Genomic DNA, 20,362 nt, shown 5'->3' with positions numbered 1-20,362 from the left:
ACGGTGTGGTCTAAGAAACGAAGACACGACATTAGAGCCCATCCGTTTCATCTCATTTATCTCGGGGGTCCTCTTTTGAGGATGTTACATAAGGGGCAGTGCCATAAATTTTACAAACCAAATGGAACAAATAAAAAATAATGTGCATGCTGTAAAAAAAAACAAAAGAAAACTGGAATGCAGGAAACAACACAAAACAGAACTCGGATTGTATGTAACAAAGTGCAACAGAATTGTATTTTTTTTTAAAAACCACAGGGTCGGTAAGTGAAAGAACCAACTCTGGAAAACCATTCCAGTCCACGATTGTGAGTGGCGGGAATAATTGTTACATACATGAGTGAAGCTGGACAGGCTCCACTCAGGCCAGATGCCCATCTATTGTAAAGTGAGTTAGCTACAATATAGTATATTTTTCTTTTTACTATATCTACATTAAAGACCCAAGCAGCATTGGGAGCTTACGGCAACTCTGCTTAGTTAAAGGTTCATTGGAAATTATTTACTCCATGTTTTTATGTATCTAAATTGATGTATGTTCTCCAAACACTCTAGAAATCTAAAAATTGATGGTGCACCATGCCCTGCCTCGATATAAAAAAATCTCTTGAAAGTCAGACTTTAGGAGAGATTGACGTGGATGGGAGGAAGAGTAAGAGAGGTTTAGCGAGGCATCGTGAAACGTGTTCACTGGGAGGCGAAGTCCTTCTGAAGGTTGCAGGGGGTCCACTTGTTCGGGCAACCTCGAAGGGGTGCCCCTACATTCGAGTTGGAAGCTCTTGCCATCAGCCAAACACATTGCACAATGTTCTTGCTCTTCCTCCCGTCTACAGAGTGGTTTTGAGTACTTTTCGGGCATAAACAAACTTTGTATAAATAAACCAGTGAATGAGGCACATCGAAACTTTTCACGAAGCTGTCTTTAGGTGATGCATTTACCATATTTAAATTTCATAAGTGTGGGCTTCAGAAAAAATTTTAGGCCTAAAAAATCCAGTTTTTTCCCTATGCACTGAAAGGAAACCAACCATCTAGTCGACGCCGCTGCTCATAGGTGGCAGCAGAGACACACGCTCGGATCTGCAGGATCAACTTTCAGCTGTTTATCTTAAAAAAGCTTACAAGTTTTTGCTTTATGTTGTGCCATCTGCGAGTAACTGCATCAACCAGACGGTTCTTACCGGTTTCCTCGCTCTGCATAAAAAAAAAAAGACATGAATTTTTAGGCTTGCAGTTTTTTCCTGAAACCTATAGGCTTATGAAACTTTAGTATGGTAAATACACCACCTAAAGGCACATTTGGAGAAAGTTTCATTGCACTCACTTTATTTTTGTTTATTTATAAAAAAAAAAAATTTTTTGACGCCCAAATAGCATTTGGAAACGCCTTACATGTTGGTCTTGCCGGAAGCTTTGCTTTGAACGCACGTTTTGTATTGCCAGCATATCTCGGATTTCTAGGCTCCTTGGGGCATATGGATAAAATAAAGGTAGGCTCGCAGTCATGGCAGTCCAAGCATTTGAGATAGTGGCAGATTAAAAATACCAGTGTTGAGGAAATAAGAAAGAAACTTATTTTTCTAATAGAAATGTGGTACTGTGTAATGAAAATGCAAACATAATAGGGTTGGTAGGTATCGTCTATTCAAGAGAAGGGGCGGCATCAGCTGCCAACGCTCGCGACTGGCCTATCCGAAGCTTCAGATGATAAAAAATATCAGAAGCGCCAAGTTCTAGTCAGCCTTCAATGCCAGTGCTACAGACATTTGATGCCCCAATGTGGTTAAAACGCAGATATAGTAAATACCTTTTGTATATGGACTTTGCTGCAGAGAGGCTCAACTGTACTCCACTTGTTTGAAACTCACTGGATTCAAAAGAGATACCAGTAAGGGTAAATGCTCACATGTGCTTTTTGTTCTTTCTCAGTCAGAGTTTTGTAACTGCATGTAGCTGGAACCAGTCAACCTACCCTCTCTAAATTCCTTCATATAGCTAGCTAGAAGATTGGTTTAATGTGCCGTCTTTTGCCAGAGCAATGCTGGCTCTTGGTTGGATATGACTACATTGTATCGATCACAAACCACTTTGGCCTAACCGGATTTATAACAAAGCTCTTTGTTTCACTTACATTTATAGGCATAAATTCTCATGTTGCACCAAGATAGTGTACCTAGAAGTTGGCAAGAGATGATATCATACATTTAGGCCATGCAAAAGCATCGTTGGAAATGTAAGAAACCCCCAAAGTGTTTGGTAGGTCTAACCCCTCTCCCTCCTCCAACCTCTGTTCAACCCTGGTGGTGGCTTGACACTTCCCCCCCTCCCCCAAGTGCACTGTCCCTGGTTTTCCCAACGGCAACACACGCAAGCATGGCACGCTGGGTTGCACGTTCCGACGCGTCCGGCACTTCCTGAAGTCCCGCATGTGACGTCGCACGGCCACTACACTAACGCTGCAAGCTGTCATGATGTCCGTCTCGTCCTTCTTCCGAACGTTTCGGCGTACTGACCCGTGGCCGTGTCGGCTCTCTTGACTTGCAGTGGCTGCAACCCTGGTGAGAAAGCGGCCCTCGCTTTCCTCCTCGCTGCATATCCTCAAGGTCAGGTGACCAACTCTCAGATTTTAGGTCGGCCCCAAGTTGGGCCGACATCAATGGGAGATACATTCCGGTTGCTTCTCATCACCCCCTCGTAGTGGTACAGTGAAAGAAGAAAGCGTTAAAACGACATGAGGATAGACATTATTGCACGAATCTGTGCAGCCGTCTGGAAGCCACAAAGGAACACACCTTCAGGCGGGGCACCGGGTGGAAGCCTCCAGCACCATCTGCGCAAATTCAAAAGCGCAACTCCGAGAACTCTGAGAAGCAACGCTCGACGCGGCGGGCATTTATTACGGGTTCGGTCGCAATGACGGCAGTCCACGTGGTGGTTCCCCGGGGACTAGAACAGCAGCCCACACTGTCACGGTGTCCTGCACCGTGTTGCGAAGATTTTGCGACGCTCGAAGAATGGAAAGTCAGGAAAGACCAGCTCAGACGGGTCAGTGCCGCAACTTGAGATTGTAAGCTGGAGTGGAGTCGCGGAGTCTGGCTTGAAACTGTTCGTCCACTTCGAGGGAGTATGTTGCTTCTTGGAATATGCTGCTCGTAGAGGTCTGCGACAGGAAGTAGAAAAAGACTAATAAAGACAGACAACTGCTACATCACAAACCAATCACGATGCCGAAGGTCGATCTAAAAAGCCGGTCCGACGCAGTGAGCCAAGATTTTTCTCAAAAGGATGTTTCAATGGTTCGTCTTGGTGTCCGCTTTCATCGCGCAAACACCCCACCGTTTTCAGACTACCCATTCGGCGCCGTTTAAAACCTCGTTCAAAAGGCAAGCGTCATGCTTAAAAGCTTAGCCACATGAATGTGACCACCAAGATACACACTCGATATTTTTTAACTCACCAAGTTGAAACTCAAATGTTTAGCAATTGTACGACAATGTACGGATACGAGACGTCCCAGACTCCCTATTATAGTAGCTTGCAAGTTCATACTACACCTAACTGTACGCAACATACTCAAAAAGCGTCCGAGAGAATCTATGTGCAGGTTGGAGCAAATGCTGTCCTAGAGACATTTTTATTACGCGGGTGCATAGCACTCTTCGTGCAGAACCATATCACCAGAAAACGGCCAGACTGTTCTAGGGTAGCCAAGACGGCACCCCCATCTCTCTCTCGAATCACTCGCTCGTTTTACTTAGTGTGCCATGCATCTACAGTAGGCTTTTCTATGCATCCTAGTCCTGGCACTCTAAAAAAAAAAAAAAAAGAAGAAAAAAAAAAGTACCAGGAGATGTCTGCCTTACCAGAATAAAGCCTTGACTCTCAAAGAGCTTCCGACTGACTGTGTTACTTAGCTTGATCTTGGCTGTGAAGAGCCCCACACAAAGCACTTCAATTCCTGCAAAGGTTGGCGTTGTTTAGTGACCTGCCGTGACGACGTCTGCACATGGACCTCGAAGGATGCTACGAGCCATCAAAGCCAATCCAAGGCCGCGCAAATGTCACGTCACTTTCAGGAGGGACACAGCAACGTGCATATCCATGCGATGCATTCGCAGCACCATATGGGCAGGGATGGCTCGTCAAGTCCAGTGCGGTTCATTGTGAGGTAAAGCGGAGCGTAGAGTCGACGGAAATGTCCAACATACCGTATCGCATCATCAAACGGAGGACCTCTTTTCCTCTGCCTTTCCCGCGATTCGAAGGTTCTGCGATTCAAAGCCACCACGTGAGCTTTCCTGCAATGGCTGCTCAAAAGCACCGTTCCCCCCCCCCCCCCCCCCCCCCCCCCTCTTTTTTTTCCAGTTTCCAAACACATTTTTTATCCAGGCCACGTGGGTACACGAATGACGCAAATTCTAGAATTCGGAACAAAAAGTACATAGTGCAACACAGTTAATGTAAACAACTGACTGCCATATTTATCTTCTTTGAGAGCCGATGTAGCTACTACTATTGTGTGAAAGTGCAACTTCAGGATGTCAACCTAAACTGAGAATCCGATGCTTGTCAATACCCTGTCTGAATGAATTGCAAAAAAGAGTTCACGTCATGTTTGTGCCGATTGCATCCTGTGGCATACTTTTGTACAACGCATACGTGCACAAAGTCAAGAAGCTGAAGCGCTTGAGAAATAAAAAGGCAATTTCATTGACAATGTGTACGCTACAACTCGTAAAAACAATGGAGTTGTCACTGGCATGAATTGCAGACTACCTCAAAAAGTGTGTTGCAATTGACAGCGACAACTGTTGAGACGTTGAAAGATGTGCTTTACAAAATTTGCTTTTAGCAAATGTGATTTTTTTTTTTCTTTTATTCAGACACACAGTTTAAATAATACATACCGTATTTTCCGATGTATAAGACACACTTTTTTTCAAAAATTTTCGGTGGTGCATTTTATACACAGGTACATTTTATACACCAGAAAATATGGTATTTGCTTTAGGGACTTCGCTTTTAGTAGAAGAGCTGTTGGAGATATGCTTCAAGGGATGTGTGAAAGGCGCCTACGCGCGGTCTCTTATGTGTCGTAGTTGAGGTCCTGCACCCTTTGTTGTTTTTATGCTGCTGCAGCCCTCCGTCTACTCTGCCCAGTGAGGTGCACTAACCATCCCTACTCCTTGGAGGGAGAGCGAACCCTGCATGGTCTGGCCATGTCTCAGTGAGGTTTGGGGGAGAATTGAGTAAATGCCACCGAAGGCTGTATTTTTTATTTGTTTTTGACACACTGGATAGTTTTTTAAAAGACCCTAAGCGGTTCTGGGGCTGCTGCAGTGTGGGCGGCGACAAGAGGGTTAAGAGGGAGGGAGCGATGGTGCATCTTGCCATAATGACGTGGTTGTACAAGGGGCAATGGCGATTGAGGGAATCGTATCGCGGCAGCGTTGTGCCTGCGCACAACCCACAATCTCGTGGGGTCTTGTGTACCGCCGGAAAGGGGTGCCAACAGCTGCCGCCGTAAAAGAATGTTTTTTTGCTTCGGCTTTTTGTTCGGTGGCAATCAGTTTATCGAACAACCTTTCATTGCCAGATCTTTTCATCAACACGCAATGTTTCATCGACAGATTGTTTCATCGACAGCTCAGCTCAGCTTTTTCTGTGACAAGCTGCACGAGACTGTCGCCGCGAAGCGGCGTGTACAGGTCCGTCAGGTCTGTTAACATTTTTGTAATGAGCCGCTGCAGACTGTTGCCGCGAAGCGGCGTGAATGGAGGCAGGGGTGGGCAAACGCGCACCCCAGTGATACACGCGTGAGAAAATGTCCCTACAACGTGCAAGTCGCGTAACGAGTGTCGACGAAACAATCATGTCGACGAAACGTGTCCCTGAAAAGTTGTCTACGAAACGTAATTCCACGAAACAAGTTTCAACGAAATGATAGGGACCCTTTTTTGTTCTAGGAAAATCCAATGTGAGCAGCCACTTTTACATGGACAAACTACACTTTGCTTTTTCAATGCACTGTTGCATATTGTGCATTTTATGCTAAAACAATGCCACCATGTGGCCAAGCTAGTCCAGCGACGCGATGATTCACGACAGAGATAAGGAAAAAGTATGCACTAACCCGCAATCATGACTTCCAGCTCAGCCTCACGATTGTTGTCTTGATTGTTGAAGAACAGGTTGACATCGCCGATCATCGCTCCTGGATTGCCACAATAGGAGGCGTTGTTTTACAAATGATCAGAGTTATTGTCTTTTTAGAGGACAGTGTAGCAGGTATACTGTTGGCAATCGGATCAGCTGAACACGAAAAAACGAGAACACGGAGAAAAGGGCTGGAGAAACACACCACTGTTTGTGCAGTGTTTGTTCACAAGGTCAAACATCAGTGTGTTTGTCCAGTACTTTTCTCGTGTTTAGCTGACCCGATTGCCAACAGTACGTACCAACTAGCTCAAATAAAACCCGTAACTTAGCAAATATAGTTTGTTTTAGCATGCAATCATATATAAAAGCAAACTCGCTTCCTTTTAGTCAGTGCTTCAGTTCAAGCGTCAACAAATCTTATCTCGTGGAGCCTACATACCAACGCAAAATTTAAGTCAGTTTGCGAGAGGTTGCTGTAGCCAAGCATGAACTGCTAACTTTAATGCTTTCATCATTAAAAGTGTCGTCCTATTTAAAAACAGACACTAGAAAGACAAGTACAACAGACAAGCACTCGCTCACAACTGAAGGTTTCTTTTCACAAACCATGAACAGAAAGCATCGCACCTAGTCCACTTGTGAAACCCAAATCCCTTTCTCTCTTACCAAGGAGCAGAACACTCCCATTGTCAAACACACAGTGTTTCGGGAAAAAGCACCACAATGATGTGCAATAAATTGACGGTAGTGGCTTTCTGCTTTTTAATGAGAGACAAGGGGATTTAGGTTGCGCATGAGCGGACTGGGTGCAATGCTTCCTGTTCACGGTTTGTGAAAATAAACCTTCAGTTGAGAGTGAGCACTCGTCTGCTGTACTTGTGGCTCTTGTGTCCATGTTTTTGTGCGCTCCGTTTTTATTTATAAATCAGTACCAACTGGCCCAGTCCTCGACATTTCTCTGTCATCCCAAACATCGTTTGATCACACAGCTGTCATTTGGCGGGCATGAAAGCCATCCAACTGAAATTAATGCCATACCTAGAGGGGATAAATTCGCCTACCTACTTCGTCACTGGACTCCTCGTACTGCTTTCTGTCGAGGACAATGAATGTGCACTCTGCAAGAAACAAGTCCCGACGCTCAGTGCATAATAAAAGCGCTGAAGGCAGGTCGGAACAAACGCATCTGGCTTTTTTTTTTTGACAGCCTTCGAGATAACACAAAAAATATATTTCATTGAGCTAAAGTCTATGTTGTTGTTGTTATAGTTTAAGCACAGAATAGTACACAACTCACACAAAAAAAAGACCAATTGTAACTTTCTTTATTGTGCTATCACTATTAAGTGAACGAGCCTTTTGTAAAATAAGTACCATTGCCAGATTACCAGAAACAATCTTAGCTCAGACTGTGAGAAAGAAAGCCCAGCCAAAGCTAGCACATAAGAGGAGTGGCACGTGACATTAAATCTCAAGTGCTCGCATGCCCCGAACTTGGCAGGTTTTCTTTCAGTCTTAACTAAGACGCTCTTTCTAGCAAGCTGGCCCTGCACTACAGCTAAACTGCAACCATAGTTTAATGGGGAAGTGCAATGATATTTAGTTGGAATGTTTTTCACTTTACATGAGACCGCCACTAATGGAACCCAATATACTCGCACGTAAGGATAACGGCAAGCTTTTTTGTTCAACCTGTCCCCCCCAAAATTTTATAAGTAGCTCGGAGGTCGCAGTGTTGCCATAGTCCCCTCACTGAGGATATTTGAATGCGGCTTATATATGGGACCCAATCATTGCGTGAGCACTAATGTGGATTTGATAATCAATAGCTCCACCAGCATTTCAAGTGTGGACGGGGACAGATTTTGTTGCCTCATATGCGTCTGTGGAATGCCAGCTCATCACCAGACTAACTGCAGGAATAAAAGTCGGTTTTCCATAAATGCTTTACACATACACGACTAGTAAAAGTTCCATGTTTTTCTTCCACCTGATGGCTCTACTTAAAGGGGCCCTCTAATGACATTTGAGCCTCTGACCTATTTATATTACCTCACAAGTGGTTTGGGCATCTTGGGAAACAAGTAGTAGCCACAAAATATTTGCGCATCATATTTTAATTTGACTGGGCAAAAACAGTTCAACGTCCGATGGCGACACGTGTTAAAAATGTGCGACCGGTGTCGTCACCGGTAAGCATTTTGTGATTGGCAATTAGCAAGAGCTGTCAGAATATTTTTTTATGCTGGTAAATAATGTGTATTTCTCTGTAAACCATCATTATTCTTTTAAGAAAGCATTTTAAGGCGAAAGCCTTATATGTCCCATTATGCGAAAAGGCAGCGTCGGCGTTGTGCCCGAAAGATGGCCATAAAAATATGTCATCAAGCACGTGCCGCTCAAGGTCAAGGTGGACGTGCCTCAGAAATAAAACACACAGAAAAGCACTGCAACACAAATGCTTCATCACGAAAGCCATGAGGCCGGCGGGGGCGTCGTGCCTGCACAGTGGGGGAGCGTGATGTCATCGCCAGAGCACCATAGAGCACCATGTGTAAAAGGAACACGTGGAGCACTGCTTGTAGGAATACGCTGCGTAAGCAGTCTTAAGTGTCTTCGGCATGTTTTTTTATTGAACGAGAAAGATGAAAAATAAACATATCAATAAAATGTACAGTAACAAGGGGGAAAAAAACAAACAAGACATGCTTGCCTCCTAGCAGCAGAACCAGCCGAACCAGCGAGAGCACATGCGCACTAGCACTGCTAGCGCATTAAGCTGATTGAGCGCTGCCCGGCGTGCATCGCCCCATCGGGAATCGGCGTGTCGGTCTAAAGGGGTGTCCAAACAGGATACTTCGGAATGCAAGAGGCGACACTTCTCCGCCATATGAAGTAAAAGTTGGAAGTATGGCAGTCCGTCTTCTGTTTGGACATGTACCATCACCTCCTCTAAATCTCTGCGACGTTGGTGCTCGTCAGACTTGACGTCGCACGCCACCTGCCAATGCCCGTTGCCTGTCCATCTGTTCCGCCATGCGGCTGCACCCTCGTATCCTCCCTTTCTCATTTTCGGTACTTGGAAGAGCAGTGGAGGCCTTGAGCGATTGACCGACTGCCTACAGAATGTGTGGAGTCCAGACCCACACGATGAGCATGCCATAGGCCTCCGTGAAGGACATGAGCGGACCTTGGCGGAGGGAACGTTTCTCCCCAGCAAAAAGAAATGAACGGAAGTGGAGCGCCGCACTTCACATAGTGAAGTGTCGCTTCACGCGTTCTTGAAGTGTCCCCTTTGGACAGCCTTTAATCGGAGCAAGTGCGCGACACTTATTTCTGCGATTTGAATCTGCCGTGTGTCGTGTGCTGTTCTCGCCGTTCAGTATGGTGCCTCCGTGTTTGTGCATTGGTGTGCCAAACATCTGTGCGCTCGATTGGGCGAGTCTGTACGTGGACGGCTCTGCGCGCTATCTCGAGAAGCTTCGTAGGCCTAACAAGCTGGATGCAATTCACGGGTTGTTAGCCAAAGCTTGAAGCTTGATGACGAACCAAAGGTAGACTTAATTAGAATTCGGGACGACACAGTGTATGAGCTATGTACGATCATGCACTAGTCGTATCTCGCCAGCAGCCATTCCCGCTCGAAACAACAAATGCCAAATGTAGAAGCGGTGAGCAACGAAAACAAAATTGAAGACCGAAATGTTTATTTGGAGTGAGCTGCAATTTTGAACACGTAAATGGCGTAATTTAGGGAATGGGAAAGGCCGCTGCAAAATGCAAGGGCATCAAATCCGTCAAAGCTGGCTGGCGGATGCTTTAACAGACGCAACATTGTAACCTATTTTCTTCTTTTTTTTCGCCGAATTTTGCGTGAGATTTGGTTGAAAATAAATACTTATTTGCACTTATCCCCAGCATTTGCTTTTCTTTTTTTCTTTCAAACCTATGGAAGTGCGAATTCCTTCCCCGAGTTGCTGCTTTGATCCCACCGCACTGGATTCTATGACAAGGAGCGGCAAAGTGGACAACACACATTGTTCTATGCTGGCACGCATTGGGTTTGCTGACACCGAAGTATAAACCGCCCAGGTCCATTGGCAATGCCGATCGCGTTCAGAGCCTGAACTTACGACGATGTAAGGGGCTTTAGCGATGAGGTGCGCACGTCTTTGGCACGGCAGCCACAAGCCTTGCCAGCAGCCAATAGGCCAGCCGCTTCACTCCAACCCTCCAATCATAGAACTTTGCAGACTGTGTAACGGAGCAAAAACGGTTTGCTTCTTTTTGTAATTTTAATTGGCTAATAACTCCCGAGATAATTAGAACGTCCAGAAAAACACTTTTCCTCCATGTTCCTACGTTCGACGAGGTCTGCTTCATTTCAAATTTCAAACCAGTTAAAAATCGTCGAGGGCCCCTTTAAAGGTCGCTGTACGGTCTGGAATTTCAGCTGAAAAAATAATCCTCTTAGTGTCCCCCTTTCCTAAACTGCCAAGGGATTAAAATGGCAGTTTGGGCTAGTTGGTTCACAATCACGTTCAAAGCACCGAAACTACACGAGGACAATAAGAAAGGCGACGAAAATGGGGCACTCACAACTAACATTTATTGAAGACCCATCCCTCGTATGTTTGCGGTAAAATACATAGTCACTCCTACGACCGGTGCAGCCCCTTTTGCAACAAAGCATACTCTTTCACCGATAATAATGCGGATGTGTCACTAACACAGTCTATGCGTATTTCTTTTATTTCAAATGCCTCGTATGGCTCCCTAGACATTTGATCAGAATACCTAGCCAAAATTTTTATGCCACCAAATTACAGCTGCAATGTGTAGCAAGGTATTCAGTCTACCCGTCGCATGTCCGCGTGCGCAATCGATAAAACATATGCCCGTCTGGCCGACGTAAGACCTTCTGCACGACACGGTAATTCCATATACCACTACCGTGGCGCATTCTACGAACCTTTTGCGGTGTTTTGTGTTACAAGGATCAGTGGACATGCAGGGACATACAGAATGAAGTTTTTCGAGCATGATTCATATATCCAACAGATTTGGTCTCCCATAAGGTTTAACCGAAGGTTTGGAAACTGTATGTGCCCGTTTACATGCGGCAAAACCCGAGGCCTTTGCCGCATGACCTGAACTCGCCTAGCACATCTGCCATTTCATTACTCGGCACACCAGCCGTTTTACTAAGCAGTAGAAAGTCGTCCACATATCTGAAAATATTAAATCGGTTCACGTCGTGCAGTTTTTCAGAAATATTTCCCCCGCACTCGGAAAAATATTGGGCAGTATGTGTGCCATGCACGAATTAACACAAATTCCTCTCTCAACTCAACTGAGTTGAGTTGAAATGCTACAAGAGGCTCGAAACGTATAGCGCCGTTTTGTTCGATACACTCTTATTGTCCTTGTGTAGTTTCGGCGCTTTGAATGTGACTGCTAGGGGAGCCGTGTCGGAGGGATACGGCAAGGTAAACAGTGGAGGAAAGGAGGCGGCTAAAAGTGGAAAGTGCAAAGTGTACAGTCGGCAGCAAAAGCTAGCAAGGCGCGGGAGCACCGGCCGAAATGACTGGTTGCGCCTCGTGACGGCGCACGACTGCTCTCACGATTCGAGAAAGCTTTTTTTCGTGCTCGCAGTACGGTCTTTTTTACTCTCTTTTGTCTGACGAGCACGAGATAAAGTCCTGTCTAAACAAGACACTTCAGAAATCGTGAGGCAACACAATTGCGACATAAGTCGTGCGGCGTTCCGCTTTTGTCCGTTTTTTTTTGCCGAAAGAAAAGTTCTATCCATCAAAGTTTGCTCGTGCCCTTCAGAGGGACTTTGAGCTTGCTCATCACGTGGGTCCGGACAGCCACTCACACGCTCTGTTTGCTGTCGGTCAGTCGCTCAAGGCCTCTCCTGCTCTTCAGGTCCCGAAAACGAGAAAGGAAAGCGCTGTGTCCCAAATGTTACCCAAATACATCCGAGTTACTCCGGCGGGTCGTGTCACGTGATAACACAGACAGAGCGACGCTGAACATGGGTAGGTTTTGGAACGCAAAGCTACAAAACCGTTACCCTGGAGTAAGATAGAGTAAATTTTGGAACATGGCCAAGGATACGAGGGCCCAGAAGAACAGATGGACAGCATTGGCAGGTGCAGTGATTTCCCTACCCACCCCCTAAAAATATAATCCGTTAAAAAAAAAAAAAAAATAGTATTTATTTTGTGCGAAACCTGTTTTCTCAAGCGCACTGGCTCAAAGGTGGTTCCTATATGGAGCCAATGTCACAGTGGCATCGGAGCACGAGCAGTCTAGTCGCCTCTCCTTTGTGCTACTTGGCTCCTCCTCCCATTGACGTGAAAGAGAACAGAGGAGAGGTTTGTCCGTTGAATATATATTCATTATTGCCATTCACAATACCGTGACTGATATTTTCTGACATTGCTTTACTTTGTGCTTTCTTTAGGAAATTATGCATTCTTCATTAAATGTTTAAACTGCCACGTGGAATGTAGAGTTTCAGAACCTCTGTTGGGCACCATGTTTGCATCTCTGTTCACATGCAGAAAAAACTGAAAAAAATTGCCTCCTTGTAAAAGGGGGAGGGGGGGGGGCAAAAAAATTGCCCCCCCCCCCCACCCCTGGAAATTCAGACATCCCCCCCCCCCCCCCCCCCCTCTTAGTCCCAATTCCTGGGGAAGTCCCTGTGCAGGAGGCATGTGACGTCCAGTCCGACGAGCACCGAGGTCGCCAAAGAACGGAGGAAAGTCATATTTGCTTGGTGGTGCTCAAACAGATATCAAACTGCTGGACTTAAACCGCCTTAAGTTCCATGGCTTTTGACAAAGTTGTATCTCCTCCCGATTTCTGAATATCCAGAAGTATCCAACTCCGCTCAATTCCGAAGATTTCAGGATAAATGTTTTCGCATTAAAAAGCACTAGTAAAAGACACTACGTCATTTGCGTTGCAAAAAATGGGATATAGTATATTATTAAATTTTAAACACGAGCACAAATCAAAACCAAAACTTCGGCTCTTTCGGCAACATTGGCCTCGGGCCGCCAAGGACATGGCTATCACGTGGTACAAGATGTCATTCTACGCAACGACGGGCGGGACTGGGGTGGGCGTGTGCCAGATGCAAGTGTTGTCTGCACCGCACTCTTCACTACATTTTGGTGTCAATGACATTTGACGACGTCTGCACAACTGCGGCATGAGTCTGTGCACGTAGTGCCCGTAGTGTGAACGAAACTCCGAGAGACAATAATCACAAACGGTGAGACGACGACGACCGTTGTGACGTGGGGGACGACAGTAGCGGTGGGACCACGGCCAAATGGCTACCAAGAACCATGCTGCACAGGCACGTTACGCCAATCACATGGACACCGCTGAGTGCCATGAGAAACGTTGCTGTGACCCATTACGCTTGCTCAGAGAAGTAATAACAAGCAAAAAGGGGTAATGGTGATGATGTTTAGCTCAATGCTGGCTGCGCTCAGGCCGTAGCCTTGTTGGCGCTGTTGGTTGTTCTGGTTGCGCCTCAATTCGCCCGCTCGAGCCAGCAGACTTTGGCAAATTTGCGAGCTGCAAAGTTTGCCAGACTGTTTAAAAAACATTTAGACACAACTACGTCGTAATATTTAATGTATAATCTTCCTAGGTGAAACTGAAGAGGACCACTTTGTATTTTAAAAAACAAAAATGAAGCGGAGTTGCCCTTTAAAGGGCAACTCCGCTTCATTTTTGGTTTTCGTAGTCTTTTGGAAAAAAAAATGACTGCGAACACGGAAGGAAGCGCATGCGCAAAGCGAGAGTTTTGAGAGCTGCAGTGGCGGCAGCGTCAGAAGGCGCAGCCAGCCTTTTCGACTGGCGCTCCCGTGCCCCGCAAACTTTTGCTGCCGATTGCAGGTCGGCCCTTAACGTTCAAGAACCATCTGTCAACGCCACGCACATACTAATGCGCCGTCCTGAAGCTCTAGTAGAGCGGTAAAAACTAAAATGAAAAAGATTAATGTCTCGCGAGTCAAACGCCAAGGGTAGGAATCATTACTGTCGTCGTCTTCCAACCACGACTTCTGCATGGCATACTCGTCGGCCAGCGACAGGGGCTCCGAGGCGGTCATCTCCTGTAGGTGAGGGTCCTTCATCCACTCGTGATACCTGGACATGGAGAACGACAGCACGGTTTGACAGGTCAGGCCGCAGGGCAGTCGGTCCCTCGGAGGCACTGACCTCTCGACGTGCTTCTCTTGGTAAGGAACCAGCACTAGGTGCTCGGACCAGACCTCGGTCTTGGCATTCGTGCGCATCGTTTTCTTCTCTGGCGGTCGCTTTAGTTTCGTTACAACACGAATAAACAAATGTTTGCACCTGTGGTTTGCACCATCTGCTTTGTCTGTGGAGGACAACAGGTTAACAGGGCTGCTTTGGGGTTGCGGCAGTTTCGGCGGTTTCGGTACCGTGCGATACTTTCCCGGCGTCCATGCGGAAGCGGAACTGGGAGCTGCAGAGAAAGTGAAATCGGTGAAATCTCGCCCACTTTGCAAACTTTAACGTAATCGTTTATATGAATTTGTTTTGTGTAATATATACGTATGAGAGGTGTGATACATAATTCGTATAACCAAAACCAGCCTCCAATTTAAAATTATTATGGAAAGTTAGTTTCGGTTTCACTCTGAACTCAAAGTTCAGAGTGAAACCGAGTTCCGTGTTTTAGGAATTTATTCTTGTTCAAAATCGGGGTGCTTTTCTGGGTTTATTTTTGTCAAATTTGGTGTTTTTTGGTGTTGATTTTTAATTCCAGGTAAGACATCGCCCCCCCGTGACCTCTTTTTTTCCACCGTGAACTTACGCCTGTGGTTCCCAAGGAAAGGTTCGTCTACTCTTGTGCACCTCGTGTGTTTTTATACCTTGGAGATGCGCCCATGTGCTTTTGTCTCCCCCCGACCTTAACAATGACAGCGCGCGCGCGCCTACCTCGTCACCGCGAGTTCCCTGAGCGTTCTCTACGCCGAGCTTTGATCGGCGGCATCTCCTTGGGCTCCGATGCGCCGAAGACGTATTTGGAAACGCCTGCTCGCTGTATAGCCAGATACAGCATAAGAAAGACAGTGCGAGGGAGAAAAGGGCGCTGACAGAAAACCCGTTGTGGAAAGGAGGTCGCTCCCACTTCACTGAAAATAAAGATTAAAAAACACTAAGTACTTTCACAGACAACCACTCTTCCAAAAAGGCAGTGGGGTTGTCTGTGCAAGTCCTGCGTGCTTTCATTCTATTTTAAGGATCAGAATCACAAGACGCTCGCCTTAACCTATCCACTTTAGCTTCCCCGGTTTCCGCCCTTTTTCCTGTCAAATTTGTTGTTTCAAACCTCAAAATTTTCCTATTCAAGCGCAGCCCCCATTCGGGGTTTTTTGAGTTTCCCTGATTCCGAGAAAACCACCTTGGGGGTTATTTATCGGGGTTTATCGGTCCTTACCAAAAACACGAAACAATACGCGTCACCGAACCCTCATTCTCCGCCCAAATGTAGCGCTAGCGATTCGAACCAGATGCCAAAGCACCAGACAAAAAGCTGCCCGAGGCAGCTTGATGTGGTCTGGTGCTCGTTCCAAATTTGCCAGCAGGATAACCAACGAAGGATGCAAAAGCAAGCTGCCTATATAACGAAATGCGTGCTGACTAATAAAATAATAAACAAAAAATTAATACTTTTAACTTTTAAAAGCATTATACAAAGCAAAACAAACAAAATACCCATACACACAACTTTGACAAAATAGGCATCTATATAGGAAAAGCAAATTATGCAAAAGGAAACTCGTATACAGCAATTTCTAACAGCAATGTACAAAAACCAAATAAATGCAAAAGGAGAGGAAATAATACGAAATGAAAATTATGCGAAACAAAAGTTGCATTCTAACTTCTAACATCAATGTGTGAAAAATAAATAACACTGCTGTGCAGATTGGTGCACTGATCACTGCATTTTATCCAAAACCACATTCTTTTTCTCACAAAAAGGAAGATTTTAGGAAAGTACCCAATTTTTAAGATTCGCAGCATCAATGAATTTCGCAGAGTTGATATGACGTGTTCAACAAAGCTTGAACATGGTTCGAAGAAACATGAAGGGTCAGTCATCCATAGAAGAAGGATTATATATTTAAAATTGCACAAACAAATGAGTTCAAGGTGGGTCCTCGTTTCAAAACACGACATGTGAAAGGAAAAGATAAAAAGCTTATTAATCTCCCAAATGTAGTCAAACTAAACCAAGGTAACAATTCAGCCCCAAGGATCAAAAGTGGAGCTTTGTACGCGAAGGCTACGTGCTCTCCTGATTTTCACGACGGGATTGGGCATAGACTTGGGGTAATCCTCTGTGGACCTAAAACCCGGAACCCCGGCAGAACGACGCTGTGCGGGACGTTTCAAAGGGCTGCAATCACTGCTCCCGGCATCGCAGCTTCTCCTTCTGGACAAGAAGGCTTCGACAAAAGACGGCCTCCTCTTGACACGGCTGCTTTGTTTCAACGAATTGTCCTTCGACAAACCGTTCCCCGACACTCTCTTTGCCATCTGTTCGTTTTCCTTGCCGACTCCAAGAACACGCTCAAGTGCACGTCTTAGAGACGACCTTCGTCTTAGAAGACCTTTGCTCTTTGGCGGTGGCGACGTCTGGGTGCTTTGAGTCACCTTCTGAGGACTTTCAGGCACAGAATTCAAATGCAGTGGCTGTAGTGACGACTGGATGCCCCGGAACACATGGCTAGATGGAGCATGGAGCTGGTTGCTGTATGGTTGGATGTCTTGAGACAAGAGAGCTTGTTTAGACTGCACAATCGTAGGAACTTGCCAAGCCGCGGGAGGGATGTTTTCAAGCACCGGATGGGTGACCGGAACGCAACGGCGGACAGTGACCCTTGCCTGTCGTCGAACTGGCGTCGAAGCAGCGGGAAGGTGAGCCTTGCTGGTTGAGACTCTCGTAGCAGACCTCACTGACGTCTGCTCGAAGCACGGTCGTGCAACAAAAGGTTGTCCGTGCCGGACGCGGTGCGTTTCGTCGTTGGGATGGCTCAGATTCGTCACCGCTGAAGCCTGTGAGGGGCCGGTAGTGGCGGACACCTCCACCCTGGCCTTCTTCGCCTTCGGAAGGTCCTCCGCGGGGGCGGCGGAAACCGTCACTTCAGCCGAGACCGCTTCCCGGTATGACCCGCTCCTGTGCAGTCGTCGCTGTTGGACTTCGACAGTCTCGGCAGCGGTTTCGTTGGGCCTGGGCGAGCCCAGCTTGCGCGGGGACTTGATTCGACGCCGCGTTAGGGCCGGCTGGAACGTAAGCAGTCGCTTGCTTTCGGAATAACCCCAGCGCTTGGCCGGCCGATCGGGCGACTGGTCCACAATGGACGTGAGGCTGCCTTCGCGGTGGCCGCGCATTAGGTTCGTGACGAGGACGCGGCGACGTAGGTCGTACCGAGGGGCGTACTTTGAGGAGGCGGGATGCCGAAGCGCGTCTGGCGCGGACCTGCGGCTCGGAGCACTCATCGGAAGGACTGAAGCGGTTGTGTGGTAGTGCCGTTGTGCTCGCCTGAAATGCAGCAGACGCGGTGCTTGGTTGGAGCTGGCTTGGAGACCGTTGAAACTTGAAAGTATCGCCGTAGTAGGGGGTGGGGCTCGCGCAAGGCAATTGTCCGCTCGCAAACCGGTTTCGAGCTTACTGGGCTTGCCTCGGACCTTCGGACGCAGAGCGCGTGGGGGAGTCAGACATGCAACTACTGTTGGGCTGGGCTGCGCGGTGGCGGTTGTCGGAGCTTGTACCCTTGTACTACTGCATAGTTTGGTCGGTTTGGTTTTTTGGGTCACTGGTTCGGCGAACCGTCGACCTCGACCTTTTGACTTCTGGCGCTTTGAAGTTCGAAAAAATGAAAAAATGCGACCTCTTGTTCAGTGTTGTCAGATGTACAGCGTGTCCCCAGTGTTCCCCCAAAATGGCCCATTAATAAGCGATTTAGCGTATCGAGCGAAAAAATCAGTTCTTGAATTAAAACTGTTTATTTATTAAAGAACGTGTATGATGTTTTTGTGACTGATCTTTCTAATAAATAGACCACTCCATTTAGCAAATTTAGCGCTCTCGGGGCGGCGCCATGGATGAATGGATGGATGAATACGGCTGAGCCCTTTGGATTGGGCGGTAGCTTACGCCTCCTAGCCACTTTGTTTTACCATTTAAGCTTGGAATATTTAAATGTGAAATCTATATTCACTCCGCAGTGCAAAGAAAGCGAGGCTATGAAACCCTCTTGCCATCAGTGAATAAGAAAATACCTAGTTTTCTCTCGATTTCTGCCACCATTCACTGAATCTTTGCTTGGTAATCTCTACAGTCTTGAAATCCACTCTCCCTTCGCTGTCTCTAAAACCCAATGACTTTATTAAATCTATGTTGTCTTCGGTAGGCATAGGGTGAAGCCCTTTACAGTAGAGTATGAAGTGCTCAGCCGTCTCGTCCTCCTCTCCACAAGCAGTGCACACTGTATCAATTTCCTGGTACTTCACTCTGTATGTTCTGGTTCGCAGAACACCCGTTCTTGCCTCAAACAGCAATGAGCTTCCCCTAGAATTGTCATAAATGCTTTCTTTGGCAATAACTCTTTTGTTTAATCTATAGCTTTCCAAAGCCGTCTTTGTCTGCATTCCCTCTAGCCACCGATCTCTTTCTGTGGCCTTAACTTTCTTCTTAACTGAGACTTGCCATTTTGTTAGACCGCAGCGCCCTCTCTACACATCCGGGAAGTTTAGCAGGTTCGGCGGGGTAAAACGAGAGCGGGCACGCGCCCGACTCTGCTAGCAGACGACAAACCGGGAGGTTACCGTTCTCCATCTTTGGGCTGTACTTAAAATCCAGTGACTTTAGGCTGTACCGGCGGGCTGTACCGAACATCGAACTCTTGCTCGTGGCTGCCGTTATGAAGTGGTTCGCATTTTTAGAATATTTATGGGTACTTCAAAATCAACCTTTAGCGCTCTGTTTTATTTCAGTAAATGGGATCAACTAGCGTATCTTCGTTCCATTACTTTAATAGTGCATCCACTGCGTCTATTGCACCAGGAGAGCACGTTTTGATTTATTATTCTGGGCTTCCACTCACTGTCACTAAAGGCCTACACCAGTACGAACTTCGTGTAGTAAAATAGCTACAGAAACCGGATTTACTTTTCGCCGGAGCGACCGGCCACTCCGACAGTTTTTTCCTTTTTTTTATTTGCACGCAGGTAACATTGCAATTAGACTCTGTTAGTCTTTTTATCGAGCATAGCATTACATGTTAACTTACATATCAAAATCCGCGCATCTGTGCTTGAAATTTCGAAAATGACACGATTTTAAACCGAGTTTGAATGTCAGCTGGATGCAGGGGCGGATGCAGGAATTTCCTGAGGGGGGGGGGGGGGGGGGGGGTCAGGTATTGGTCAGCGTACCATATATTTAGGAACCCCCTCCCCCTCTCCCTTGTTTTACACTCTAAATTTTACACATGAAAAAATCAAGAGGGGGGTCAGGACATCCGCCCCTGGCTGGATGTTAGGTACAGCCATAGAGATCAGTCGGTACAGCCCACTCCACAGAGCAGACGACACACAGGGTGAGAGGGGGAGGGCATTTTTTTTCACTCCGCTCTTCCTAGTGGAACGGTCTATACTAGCACCTCGAAGTTGCCCTTTATATTAAAATCTTTAAAATGTCAAAAAATAAGCCTGGGTCTTCACACCCGTCAAAAATCCTCGAGTAAAAATTGTCGACTATAAATGGGATTTATTCGATGGAAATGCGTTAGCATTGGGCGCATTAAGTAGAAACTTGGAGTCATGACTCGAGTCACTACTTCCACTAAACGTGCCAGGCGCACTTCCAGTGCTCGGGACTAGATTTCACTAATCTATGCTGCCACCGGATGGCCATCTAGGGACAAGAAAAGTCAACCTTTCGCAGCGTTGCGGAGGCTGGGCGGCAGCATGCTGAAAACACGTTTTCTGCTCGTTCGTCGTCATTCGCCGAAGCCATTTCTTAAAGTCTCGTGTAAACGGTGAGAATTGCCTTTGAGAACACATGAAAAATTTTACGAAAGCGCAGCATTGCAAAAAAAAGGCACATCTCGTCGAACGCAAGTCTTGCTGGTGT

The 20,362-nt window shown here is 46.6% G+C and overlaps 3 protein-coding genes across 4 annotated transcripts in view; 1 reads left to right on the top strand and 2 right to left on the bottom strand.

Moving 5' to 3' along the window:
* The window catches only part of LOC8037779 (arf-GAP with dual PH domain-containing protein 1), a 28,244-nt gene extending 24,354 nt beyond the window's left edge, over positions 1-3,890 (top strand). Inside the window, exon 7 of the mRNA XM_002405615.5 lies at positions 2,545-3,890. Within this exon, the coding sequence (XP_002405659.4) occupies positions 2,545-2,612 (68 nt within the window). The 3' untranslated portion in view covers positions 2,613-3,890. The remainder of the gene's footprint in view (positions 1-2,544) is intronic.
* Positions 2,055-14,660, bottom strand: LOC8037780 (N-acetyltransferase 9-like protein). Of its 2 annotated transcripts, XM_029993261.4 has the most exons (7): positions 14,407-14,660; positions 14,225-14,334; positions 7,221-7,277; positions 6,134-6,214; positions 4,209-4,268; positions 3,864-3,958; positions 2,055-3,160 (listed from the first exon to the last, which is right to left on the bottom strand). In XM_029993261.4, the coding sequence occupies exons 1-7, from the start codon at positions 14,481-14,483 to the stop codon at positions 3,047-3,049; spliced, it is 594 nt and encodes a 197-aa protein (XP_029849121.3). In that variant the 5' UTR covers positions 14,484-14,660; the 3' UTR covers positions 2,055-3,046. The 2 variants fall into 2 exon arrangements, with proteins under 2 accessions (XP_029849121.3, XP_042150342.1); XM_042294408.1 differs by lacking the exon at positions 4,209-4,268 and having other exon boundaries at positions 14,407-14,623.
* A 1,662-nt stretch (positions 14,661-16,322) lies between these two features.
* Positions 16,323-18,147, bottom strand: LOC8037781. Its single transcript, XM_029993263.4, has one exon. The coding sequence runs from the start codon at positions 17,722-17,724 to the stop codon at positions 16,468-16,470; it is 1,257 nt and encodes a 418-aa protein (XP_029849123.3). The 5' UTR covers positions 17,725-18,147; the 3' UTR covers positions 16,323-16,467.
* Positions 18,148-20,362: the final 2,215 nt, after the last annotated feature.

This window comes from Ixodes scapularis, unplaced genomic scaffold (assembly GCF_016920785.2).
Source record: "Ixodes scapularis isolate PalLabHiFi unplaced genomic scaffold, ASM1692078v2 PGA_scaffold6__148_contigs__length_123643588, whole genome shotgun sequence".
Lineage (NCBI taxonomy): Eukaryota > Metazoa > Arthropoda > Arachnida > Ixodida > Ixodidae > Ixodes > Ixodes scapularis.
The sequence above is the reverse complement of the archived record's forward strand: the minus strand, read 5'-3'. Positions and strand labels throughout refer to the sequence as shown.